This window comes from Pogona vitticeps, chromosome 1 (genome assembly GCF_051106095.1).
Source record: "Pogona vitticeps strain Pit_001003342236 chromosome 1, PviZW2.1, whole genome shotgun sequence".
Taxonomy (NCBI): domain Eukaryota; kingdom Metazoa; phylum Chordata; class Lepidosauria; order Squamata; family Agamidae; genus Pogona; species Pogona vitticeps.
In genome coordinates, this window is record NC_135783.1 from 141,790,140 (window position 1) to 141,802,545 (window position 12,406).

Below are 12,406 nucleotides of genomic sequence, written 5' to 3' on the forward strand. Positions count from 1 at the left end.
TGACCGCCAAAGAATTGGTGCTTTTGAATTGTGGTGCTGGAGGAGACTCTTGAGAGTCCCCTGGACTGCAAGGAGAACAAACCTATCCATTTTGAAGGAAATCAACCCTGAGTGCTCACTGAAAGGACAGATCCTGAAGCTGAGGCTCTAATACTTTGGCCATCTCATGAGAAGACTCCCTGGAAAAGACCCTGATGTTGGGAAAGTGTGAAGGCAAGAAGAGAAGGGGACAACAGAGGACAAGATAGTTGGACAGTGTCACTGAAGCTACCCACACAAATTTGACCCAACTCTGGGAGGCAGTGGAAGACAGGAGGACCTGGCGTGCTCTGGTCCATGGAGTAATGAAGAGTTGGACACGACTTAACGACTAAACAACAAGCCCTCTTTGGTTTCTCTTTTTTCTTGGCATGGGGGTGTCATCGCCAATGTTTACAGCAGCTGTATAGTTTTGTTCTCTGGCTCAGAGACAGTCAAATCATTCTGCACAGAAAGAATTTTGATGGTGCTATGTAGTCCCCCACCTAAGTCAAGACCCTTGCATCTCCCCATTTATAGGACGGGGGAAAGGGACAAAATTCAGGTAACGGTGTCTCCAAATGGGCAAAAGGCAGGGCCAGAGCCCTGCCAAATCCAGGGGAAGGAGGGGTACCGCATCTGTCTCCCCATCAGATAATAATAATAATAATAATGGTAACAACAATAGGGACATGGTGGCGCTGTGGGCTAAACCGCAGAAGCGTGTGCTGCAAGGTCAGAAGACCAAGCAGTTGTAAGATCGAATCCACGCGACGCAGTGAGCGCCCGCCGCTTGTCCCAGCTCCCGCCAACCTAGCGGTTCGAAAGCATGTAAATGTGAGTAGATAAATAGGTACCACCTCGGTGGGAAGGTAACAGCATTCCATGTCTAAGTCGCACTGGCCATGTGACCACGGAAGATTGTCTTTGGACAAAACGCTGGCTCTATGGCTTGGAAACGGGGGTGAGCACTGCCCCCTAGAGTCGAACACGACTGGACAAAAATTGTCAAAGGGGAACCTTTACCTTTACCTTTACCAACAAAAATAGGCACAAAGCTTTTCAATACACCCTCAATTCATCATTTTCAATGCATCCTCAATTGTATGTACTAGCTTACTTTATATCCCACCTTTTTAAGTCTAGATCTTAAGGCAGCACACAGGATTACTAAACACAACTTAAAACAATACTATTATCAAGAAATATTTCCAAAGTCTTCAGCAAGAAGTCAGAAATTGATGAAAATTTGGAAACTCCCCTCATGCAAGCAGAAATGACTCCTGGCTGCACAAAATATGTATCAACGAAGATAATATATTATTATTGTTGAGGTAAATCAGATTTTGGACAGTATTGGGCTTTATTCATAGACTGCTGGAATAAGAATGATCACTCACACCATATGTTATTTCCCACCTACCATAGAAATCTTCAATCCTGTTTGCAATACAAAGCTGACACAAACAAAATGGAAAACAAAAATAGGATATTATAGAGAAAGGGGATGATTGTTAAACACTACAGCATTAAGAGCCATCCCACACTCAGAAAGGTCAGGAAATGATGAACTTTAATAAAGCTCTTTTCAACTCTGAAACTAACGTGGACAATTACCTTGTGCATTATAATCTTACGCTGGGCAGGTTCAGCCATGTCAATCATCTTCTGAACAACATAGTTTGCATATTGGTCCTTCATCATGGTGTATAAGGCACTGTGAGGACCATCATTCTGGCAACACACTTCATCAATAAGTAACGCTCTTTCCGCACGAGATGCATGAGTTACACATTTTTCTACCACATTGCTGGAAGAGATTAGTTTCTTCAGTATGGAAAAAGATTTGTGTATTTCAGAAAGACACACTTTAACTCACAACTGAAATGTAATACATGCATGCCACTTAAACTGAATGCCAATAAGAACCTAGTATAGTGTGCTAATCTCCATGTTTGTGGCTTTCCCTCATATTAATCTCTGTGGTGCAAGGTCTGCTATAATGTGGTCCCTTCATCCATCACAAAGGTAACATAAAAACACTGAGAAATGTATTCCAATAGCCTTCATGCCATGGAATAATACTGATCCATTTTCTTGGAAGGGCAAGGCTGGTTTTAGAACAGTGCTACTCTGGTCTCCATTCACACTGCTTAAACTCTCTTCAGTTATACAATACTACAGTTTGGAAACTCTTACAATGGTAAGAAAAGATAGCAAGCCCTGTTTCAACAAGGTATCTTCTAGTCAGATTGTAAATGGACACGGCAAATTCATGTTTAAACACAGATCGTCCAAAAGTATAAAGCACAGTATCAGGGATCTGATTTTAACAGATTCTAGACAAAGGGGTCTGGCAGTGGCTTCTTGGGCAATTTCCCCCAAACTTAGGAAAGTACTTGATGAAAAAGACATTAGGATAACCATCATATGTATAACCCTTTATGTGATTGAGACAGACCACTACTTAGACACAGTGACATGCTGCTGTCATGTATCTTTTTTCTTGCTGCCACCATGTCTACGTTAACCTTAGTTTGCAGTTTGAAAAGTTGGTTCCAGGCCTTTCACTTGAATATTGTTTAGAAGCATGTTTCTACAAATGTCCATCTTAATTTATTTCTTTTCTTTTTAGGGGCTGGGAAGGGGTATTTGCTTAATTTTTGAGCCTCGGAGACCCATTACAAACCATCTCAATGTATTTTTCACAATCATAAATCTATTTTTTGTTTTGTTTTCAAATCTAAATATTCTTTGGACATCACAGCAGTGTAGTTTCAGAAACACAAAAGCCCACCACCAATTGAAGGATTCTATCAACAGAACATGAACATGGGTAATTTTTACTCTTCCACTGAGCCTGCTGGAGGACAGAGAGAAAGGAAAGTCTCACTGTACACACACATCACCGGATGTTAATGCATGCCCTGACATGCAGTTCATGGCCCTGGAAAACTTAAAAGCAATTGACTATCTCATTCAATACCTTACAGTAAACAGAGAGCAATTCTGAATTTGTTTTTATCCGTACCTGGCAAACTTATGCTGACTTAGAGTTAGAACTTTTCCTCTAATTTCAGTAACAATTTTACTCTTGTCTTCAGGACGGCCATGTTCTAATACATGTTGGATAACATAGTTTCCATATTGATCCTAAAAGAAAAGTTTGCTTTAAGGTCATTCATCATGTTAGAATATTTTTTTTAAAATTAAACACTCAAGTGCCAATTATGAAGGAGAATTTACATATCTATATTGCAGGATTGTAATATTTAAATTACAAGAGCGATTTGACCATGTCCAAAATAAATATCAAGCTAGAAACCAATAAATTAAAAGATAGACACAATCTTGCTTTAATTTTTTTTTCCAATGCCCGAATTCTTTGACAATATTACTAAATCACAAAATTGTGCTTTTCATTGTTTTGTGTTTGCCAGAATGTATCTGAACATACCAACCTGCACAAGCTGTTCTGTGTGTTGATGTAGTTCTTCTAAAATGGGTAAAGTCTGTTCTGCAGTACAGTGCTCCAATATACGCTGAATTACTCTGCAGCCATAAGGATGAGTTGAAAGCACGAACACCTTATAATAACAAGATTAGAGTTAATTACATATGCTCCTTTACATCTATGCAAGACCAAACTAAGTTCCTTGATGCTTTAAATCAGCAAAATGAGAAATTTATCTATTTACTACAGAGCATGGGAAATTCAGGATAATACTTGTAGACCACTGGTTTCTGTTTCTAATATTTGGCATATACTCCTTCATATAGATAGCACTAAATACGTAGTGGCAGATGCATATAACCCAGTCCCTAGCCCCCCCCCCCAGTGAGTCAGATAAGGCAGGACTTGCAGTAACAGCACTCTGTAAGTAGATTCTGTTGACTCTTTTCTTTACCTTCAGACCTAATATCTGAGTAGGATTAAAGACTACATGAAGTGCTATCACTCCTCCTCCATCTACATGCACTGCTTCTCAAACAAAAATCCTCACCAAACCCCTGCACTAAGTTTCAGGTTGCTACTGAAACCTGTAAACATGGGCTCCTTCTCATGGATTATCTCTCTCACTAACCTAGGCAAACAGACAGTGGTTTTTTGTTGTTGTTGTTTTGTTTTTTACATTGTTGCTTGTTGCCACAGATTAGGACCAATCTCATGCTGCCCTTTTTAAAAATAAATATGTTTTTGGTGAAACACAGCCTGGTTTTCTCCTGTGATGATATGTAAACCAGGTGTCATAGCACTGACCAGTCAGTATATGTGAGTATAATATCTTCTGACAGCTATCTATTAAACCTGTAACCAGAGATTGTAAACCAAAAAGGATCTCATTTAAAAAACCACAAAGGAATCAAAAAGTTCAATCAACCTGTAAAAGTAAAACACAAGAACAATGCTTAAAGTGTCTGTTTCTTCAATATATGCTTGCAGGTCTTAACCTTTCTTCTCTATAATTTTACACACTTCCTGCTCCTTATATGTAGATGGATACTTGCTTTCATACAAATATTGTCAATACCACATTTTTATTTACAGCCTCTTTTCAAAGGAGGCCAAGATGAATAAAGGATTACTGGACATGAAGTCAGTGTGGGAAAAAGACCACATAACCTTAATGCATATTTTTCAGAAAGCATGAGCGCACTTCCTGAGAGAGACAAAATAACTTCACTAAATCAACTCTTTTTAAAGTAGCTATTTAAATCATGACTTAGATTGATTTGTATTTAAGTCAAATTCACTCTGGATCCAAGATAAAGTTAGGTTACTTACCTGTAACTTTGGTTCTTCTACTGGCATTCTGTGAATTCACACAATTGGGTTATCCTGCGCAGGAACGTCTGAAAGATTCTAGAGCTTAAGAAAAAAGAGTCAATTAGCTCCCCCCTGCGGGGTTTATAAGCCCCACCTCCTCCATCTTCCTTTCAGTTCCCTACATCCACCATTACTGTAAGTTAGATAAGCATGGTATCATAGAATGGTACCGTGATGGATAGAGGGGAGGAAGGGAGGGATGTGTGAATTCAAAGAGTACCACTAGAAGAACCAAAGTTACAGGTAAGTAACTTAACTTTCTTCGTAGTGGTCTCTGTGAATGCACACAATTGGGTGAATAGCAAGCTCTACTCACCGGCAGGAGGGCCGTCACGGTATCAAGGATGACAGTACCGCCTGTCCAAACGCCATATCATTTTTGGCTCTGACATCCAGTCATTAGTGTCTGGCGAACGTCAGAGGGGTAGTCCAGGTGGCTGCTTTGCAAATGTTCTGCAGTTGGACACCTTTGAATAGGGCTGTCGAGGTGGAAACAGCTCTGGTGGAATGCGCCTTTAATCCCTCTGGAAGAGGTTTCTTGGCCAGCTGAACAATCCAATGTGATACTGATTGAGAAGAAGCAGGAGCACCTTTGTGTGGTCTGTGGTAGCATAAGAAGAGACGCGGAGAATGTCGGATGGACTTGGTGCAATGCAAATAGAAGGCAAGGACCCTTCTAACATCGAGAGAGTGTAATTTACGCTCCAGCATTGTGGTTGGAGACGGAAAAAAGGTTGGAAGCACAATAGGCTGATTGACATGGAATTCTGACATTTTGGGAGGAAGGAAATGTCCATGTATAAGGCAACCTTATCTGGGTGCATCTGAAGGTAAGGAGGGTCTGACCTTAGAGCAGCGATCTCGCTTGCTCGTCTGGCTGAAGTAATGGCTACTAAAAATGCGGTTTTCAGGGAAAGGAGTTTTTCAGAACAAGTAGCCATTGGTTCAAATGGAGGTTTAGTAATGGCCTCTAAGACCAACGGAAGGGACCATTGCGGTGCAATGGTTTGAGAAAGGGGTCGTATGTTTTGGAGACCTTTTAAAAATCTTTTAAGTGTAGGGTCCGAAAAGTCTTGCGGAATATGACCAAGGAGGTTGGTGCGCGACAATCGCTGAAATGTAGACTTTAAGCGTGGAGTGAGCAAGTCCCATATTGAAGAGATGTAGCAGAAAGGTAAGTACCGTGTGGAGAGAAGCTGGTACCATGGTCATGCCTTCAGACTGGGCAAACTTGGTAAAGGCTTTCCATTTGCTTTCATATAAGCGCGAAGTGGAGGGCTTTCGTGCATGGTCTAGCACCTCGCGGAAGCGGAGGTTATCCTCCACACCGTCAGGCGAAGGGACCAGACATCGGGAAGGAGAAGGGCCCCGTTGTTCTGAGACAGGAAGGACGGTATCTGAGGTAAGTGGTACACTTCTTGTGCTATTTCTGATAGGTGAGCGAACCACGGCTGCCTCGGCCAACAAGGAGCGATGAGGATTGCGTCTGTACCATATTGCATTATCCTGGTCACCGTCCTGAGAAGCAGCAGTATTGGAGGGAAGAGGTATGTCAGTTCCCCTGACCATGAGGAAAGCATCTCCCAGGGAGGTGGCGTCCATGCCCACCCTGGAGCAGTATCGGGCGCACGTGGTGTTGAGATGGGACACAAAAAGATCTAGGGTAGGCTGTCCCCAACGTTTGCAAAGGTCACGAAAGACCATCTGGTCTAAGGTCCATTTGTGCATTCTGGTAGGGAGCCTGCTCAGTTGGTCTGCCAAAGAATTGTCCCTGGAAGCGATGTGGATCGCTTGGGGGAAGATGTCATGGGAATGGCACCATTTCCAAAATCAAATGGTCAACTGGAGGAGAGGTGCGGATCGTGTTCCACGTCTGTTGATGTAGTGCATCACTGTGATATTGTCCGTTACCAGTTGTACTGCATGACCCTGGATGCAAGGCAGGAAAGACTGAAAAGCCTTGATGACGGCTAGCAATTCTAGCTGATTGATGTGCTAAGTCTTTTGGGTTCGAGTCCAGAGGCCATGAACGTGAAGGTTCTGGCAGTGTGCGCCCCAGCCTGAAGGACTGGCGTCGGTGACGACCTGTATGGACAGGTAAGGGGAGTGGAAAGGTCTTCCCCTTGACAGGTTGCTGGGTCTGGACCACTAGACAAAATGCCGAACGACGTGAGGGGGAATTCTCAGCTTCTTGGACTGCAGATCTGTCATGGGATTGAACTGAATGATGAACCAAGACTGCAGGGGTCTGAGTTCAAGTCTTGCGTACGGTACCACCGTAGTGGTGGATGCCATTAGTCCTAAAATGTGTTGGACGCAGTGCGCTATGAGTTGTAGCGCCCAATTTGAGCTTGCTTACAGCTGTTCTGATCTTGCGAATTCGCTGTAGTGGCAGAAAAGCCCTCGTGTGAACAGAGTCCAAAGTTGCTCCTATGTACGAGACTTCTTGAGAAGGTATGAGGTTGGACTTTTTTGTGTTGATTTTTAGGCCTAATTTTTTCAGGGTGGATCTTGTGGCCGAGAGCGCTTCATGGTAGGACCGGGCCACCAGAAGCCAATCGTCGATGTAAGGAAAGATTTTTATCTTTGGGGTTCGTAGGTACGCGACGACTGGTGGCATGCATTTTGTAAATGTCCTGGGGGCCGTTGAGAGCCCGAACGGTAGGGCAGTGAATTGGAAGGTATCGGGATGGAACCAGAACCGGAGGAATTTTTGATGAGACGGGTGGATGGATATGTGGAAGTACAGTACGCATCTTGCAAGTCGATGGTGACGAACCAGTTTCCCTGAGACAAGAGGGGAAGAATGGAGTCAAGGGTGAGCATACGGAATTTCTTATGAAATATTTACCGGTTGAGGTCTCTTAAATCCATGATGGGTCTTATGCCCCCATCATTTTTGGGGACTGCGAAGTAGTGGGAGAAAAAACCATCGGTACTGTCGGATGGAATTTGAACTATAGCCTCTTTGGATAATAGAGATGAAATTTCCAGATGCAATGGCAGGGAAAATGGAGTAGGTCTAATTGAATTTGGTGGAGGAATGGAGAAGAATTCATGTTGAATGATACTAAGGACCCACTTATCAGTAGTGATGTTTTTCCATTCTTGTAGGAATGGAGACAATCTTGTATGGTAAAAAGAATCATGGAAATTGCTTACCCCTACGCTGGGTCTTACGAAAGGACTGCTTAGGGCTACGAAAACATTGTTGCTTGAACAGCGGTATAGCAGACTGCTGAGTCTGTTAGGTACGGTCTTGCTGCTGCTTACTGCACCGAGAAGGCTGGTTACTGAGTAGATGACTGGTACTGTGGTTTTTTGTAAGCCTTTTTCTGGTACCTAAACGGCTGGTATGGTACACAGGACTTCACTGTCTTTCTCATTTTATGGATATTATCCATAGTCTCATCTGTTTTAGAGTTAAAGAGTCCAGCTGCATCGAAGGGAAGTTCTTCGATTTTTGTTTTGCTATCCTTTAGGATATTAGCTGTTCGTAGCCAGGCCTGACGTCGGATGGCAATGGTGGTCAGCATGGATTTGGAGGCGATGTCAGCTGTATGCTTGGCAGCAAACCGCTGTTGTCTGGTAAGGGTATTTGCCTCTTCATAAACTTTAAGGGCTTCTGCTTTGGCAGGATCAGGCAGCGATTGTAAAGTTGGTACAATCTTGTCCCACAAGTGCTTTTGGTAAGTGCCCATGGCGACTTGGTAACTGGCAATCTTTATGAGCATTGCAGCAAAGGAATACAGGTTTTTGGTAAAAGTGTCCGATTTCTTTCCTTCTTTGTCAGTAGGCGTAGCCGATGATCGGGTACGAGCTTTGTACTGGGTCGCCTCAACGACAATGCTTGGCAAGGAAATCAGAGTCCGAGCCGTGAGATTTATAATGGTGCTCAATTTTACGTGGCACTTGGACCAAAGTAGGAGGCTTGTCCCAAGAGGATTTTACTAGTTCAAAGAGAGCTGGGATGAGACTGAGGCTAGGAGGGGAAATTTTGTCCTGCACCATATCATGAAGGACTAGGTCCCGTTCTTGTTGAGGGATCTGTGTATCGAGTTGGAGGGTTTTGGCCGTGCGGATGATGAGTTGCGCACAGGAAGAGAAATCCTCCGACGAAGGTTGGGACGATGAACCCTGGGCACCTGCATCAGGAACATCAGAGTCACTAGATGCCAAAGAAGGGTTCGATGACTGTGAGGTGACAGAAGGCGAAAGCCTCGGTACTGTGTCTTCTGGTACCATATCCGCATCTGATTGAGTGGATGGGGAGAAGGGGACGGTATTGTGAGCATCAGGACCAGAGTAGAGCGTCGTAGCGCGAACGAAGACTGCGTATCAGCAAACTTAGCACGCTTGGGAAGTGCTGTAGGTACCGTGGAAAATCTTCTCTTACGGGATGGTGTGGAAAAATCTTGTTGAGCTTGTGGTTGGCACGGATAGAGGGAACCACAGTATGGAGCCATGGTGCCTAAGGAGCATTGGGTGAAGGAAACTCCGAAGAGTAGGCGTAACCCTGGTATGGAAACATTTGGAACGGAGCGTAGAAGGGATGACCGAACTGTGGTGGTCCCTGAGGACGGTACCCATCGCCTCCATCCCGAGGCTGGTATGGAGCGGTGTGCTTGCATTTCGTGGTATGCTTTCTAGGAGTTTCGTGATCTGACTCCTGTTCAGATGGAGACTCGGTATCAGCCCGCCCTGGGTATCGAGGGCTTGGTTGGGCAATGGCCTGGCTGGCGTCTGGCTCAGCCTCAAATCAGCCCGAGTTTGGCAACATGCACATATTTTCCTGAGCCGTCTGGGCTAAAGCACTGGTTCTTAACCTTGGGTTACTCAGGAGTTTTGGACTGCAACTCCCAGAAGCCTTCACCACCAACTGTGCTGGCTGGGATTTCTGTGAGTTGCAGTTCAAAAACATCCAAGTAACAAAGGTTAAGAACCACTGGGCTAAAGGAATGTGCTCCTCTGCATCAGAGAGTCCAATTGCTTCCCTCGAAGACTCCTCGAGCAATATCAAAGGAGCGGGAAGATGCACAACAGGCAACTTGGCCGGTTTCTTCACTCTCTTAGGCTTATCGGTGGCCTTCTTTTTTGCAGGGCGAGAAGGCAGTTTGGCTTTTGGCAGTTTGGAAGCGTCCTTAGCCTTAACCGGCACAGAGATGGTAAGCAACTGTTGGTCTGTTGGAGAATTTTGCTTGGAAGCCTCAGCACGAGGAAGGGATAGCGCTGATAGAGAGGCGCTTTCCATGGCTGGAGACAAAGTCTTTTCGTATAGGAAAGAACAGAGTCTTTGGCGCCTTAACTTGATCGCTTGCTTGGAGAAAAGTTTGCAAGCAGAGCAAGACTGATCAAGATGAGATTCTCCCAGGCAAAATAAACATCTATCGTGTCCGTCTGATAAAGGAATTTTTCTGGAGCAGACGGCAAACTGTTTGAAGTCCCAGGGGGCCATAAAAAGAAAAGAAAAAAGAGGGAATCCGTTGAATGGGGGGGGGGGAACGCGACAGAACCAACAGATAACTCAAAATAGCAAGTTCTGTTGAATAACCGTTAAAGTAAACTAAAGTAAATAATAAAACAAGAGAAAAAGGTAGCTAGCTAGCTAAATACTTAACGTTCGATAGCTCTGCTCTTCCTACGTCCTACAGGAACGGTGGAAAAAGAGGAACTGAAAGGAAGATGGAGGAGGCGGGGCTTATATACCCCGCGGGGGAGAGCTAATTGACTTTTTTTCTTAAGCTCTAGAATCTTCCGGACGTTCCTGCGCAGGCAAAGGATAACCCATTTGTGTGCATTCACAGAGACCACTACGAAGTAGGCATTTAAACAAATTCATGGTCCTGAGCTGGGGCTTAATTCTAATTTGGAGTACTGGAGTAATAATTCTGATGTGGAGTACTGGACTGTGCTTTGCACACTTAGTGGGAAAATGTTACCATTAGAAAGAATTACACATGGCTTGAACAACTTTGCTTTGGCCCTGTCTACTCTGTCCTTGACCTTACCATTTTGTCTTAGCTCTTCCCTGCCCACTGCTAGAACACGGCTCTTTCCTGACCATCTAAAAAGGGAATCCAGTTCCTGGATTACAAAAAAACTCTCCTTGCTCCTGAACTAGACAAATGTCTGCATACAGATGGTCATGCTTCCTTTTAGTAAAGGACCATACATGGAATCATGTGAATTTCTGCTATATTTTTTAACGGTAAGTCATTTTTACTCCCCCCTTAAACAAACAAAAAACCCCTCCACATTTAAAACAAAATTGCATGTACACAAATTTAGAAACCAGAACACTTATTTCTTAACGCTCAATAGCCAAAGGCTCTTGGTGGTTTACACAAAGAAAAGAAGAAAAAATATAGTTAAGATCAAATAATATGTAGACAAGACACGAACAACTTCAAATGGCCACATAATACAATCGAATTAAAGCAAAAGCAGCAGACACCACCAGTGGAAGATCCAAAAATTCTAGCAATTTGTAAAGCTATGAGAAAAAAAGAATATTTTGTAAGTATTCACTGGATGCTGAAATAAGTCCACCACAGGTGCCAATTTAATTCTCTCCATTAATAAAAACAGTACTAAAAATCTGTACTTTCCTTTTAGCCTTAAGCTAAATATCATTCTGTAAAAAGTTACAATCACGGAAAACATTCATTTATTAAAAGAAAGGAAAGGAAAACTCAGTACCTGTCCTTTGAAAGCATCAATTATAAACTGGAGTGACTGTGGCTGGACACATTCAATACACTTTTGTACCACATGGTTTCCATTTTGATCCTTCACACATTTCAGGACATGACCATCCAGCTCTTTCACCATTTCATTCTACAAATAAACAATATGAGGTTATCAAATCATACATGTTCCTAATTGTAGTCATCCTCACTAATGCATATTTTTAAATTACAATTTAACATTAATAACACACCCTATAAAAAGTTAAGACGAATATTTTACAGCAAGTATTTCACAACAAAAAAGAAAAATATTTCAAAATTACATCTTTATATAAAATACAAAAATGATGTTCTAACTTACAATTACCTGCTGATCAGGTGAGATAGATTCTAGTGCTTTCTGAATAACACGACAGCCATACATCTGCAAAGCTAATGGGAGAACGTGTCCACGGATACGCGTTGCAAGTGCTAACTTCTGGTCAATGCTTCCAAACTTGGGGGGGGGGGTTAGGAGGGAGGGGGAAAAACACCAGACTATTAAGAAGACCAAACACACAACTACATGTGATTCTGATTAAAGACACAAGAGTAGGTTGTTTTTGCTATTTGCATTTGTAGTTTGTATTTGTTGTTTTAATGTTTGGTTTGAAGGGTGTGCCTACTTTTTTCTTAATTTTAAGCTGCCTAGAGTAGTGCCTGGTACGTGAATGAATGAATGGGTAGGTGGATGGATGGATGAATGAACGAAAAAACTAACAGATAGATAAATCTTAGTATAAAGAAAAGAAAAAAAGTTTCTAGTATGTTTTATTAGCATAATTTACCATTTTATGGTAATTTGTTTGCCTCAGAAATAGGCAAGTTTGGT

General features: G+C 42.8%; 1 protein-coding gene across 22 annotated transcripts in view; it reads right to left on the reverse strand.

Annotated features, from left to right (window-relative positions):
- The window catches only part of PUM2 (pumilio RNA binding family member 2), a 108,088-nt gene that overhangs the window by 4,528 nt on the left and 91,154 nt on the right, over positions 1-12,406 (reverse strand). For 17 of the 22 annotated variants that reach the window (XM_078388685.1, XM_078388670.1, XM_073002046.2 and 14 more), the window contains 5 exons: positions 11,897-12,031; positions 11,546-11,683; positions 3,480-3,605; positions 3,050-3,171; positions 1,636-1,828 (listed from right to left, as the gene is read on the reverse strand). In XM_078388685.1, coding sequence (XP_078244811.1) covers positions 1,636-1,828; positions 3,050-3,171; positions 3,480-3,605; positions 11,546-11,683; positions 11,897-12,031 — 714 coding nt within the window. The remainder of the gene's footprint in view (positions 1-1,635; positions 1,829-3,049; positions 3,172-3,479; positions 3,606-11,545; positions 11,684-11,896; positions 12,032-12,406) is intronic. The other 5 variants (XM_073002087.2, XM_073002095.2, XM_073002051.2 and 2 more) reach the window with 1 other exon arrangement.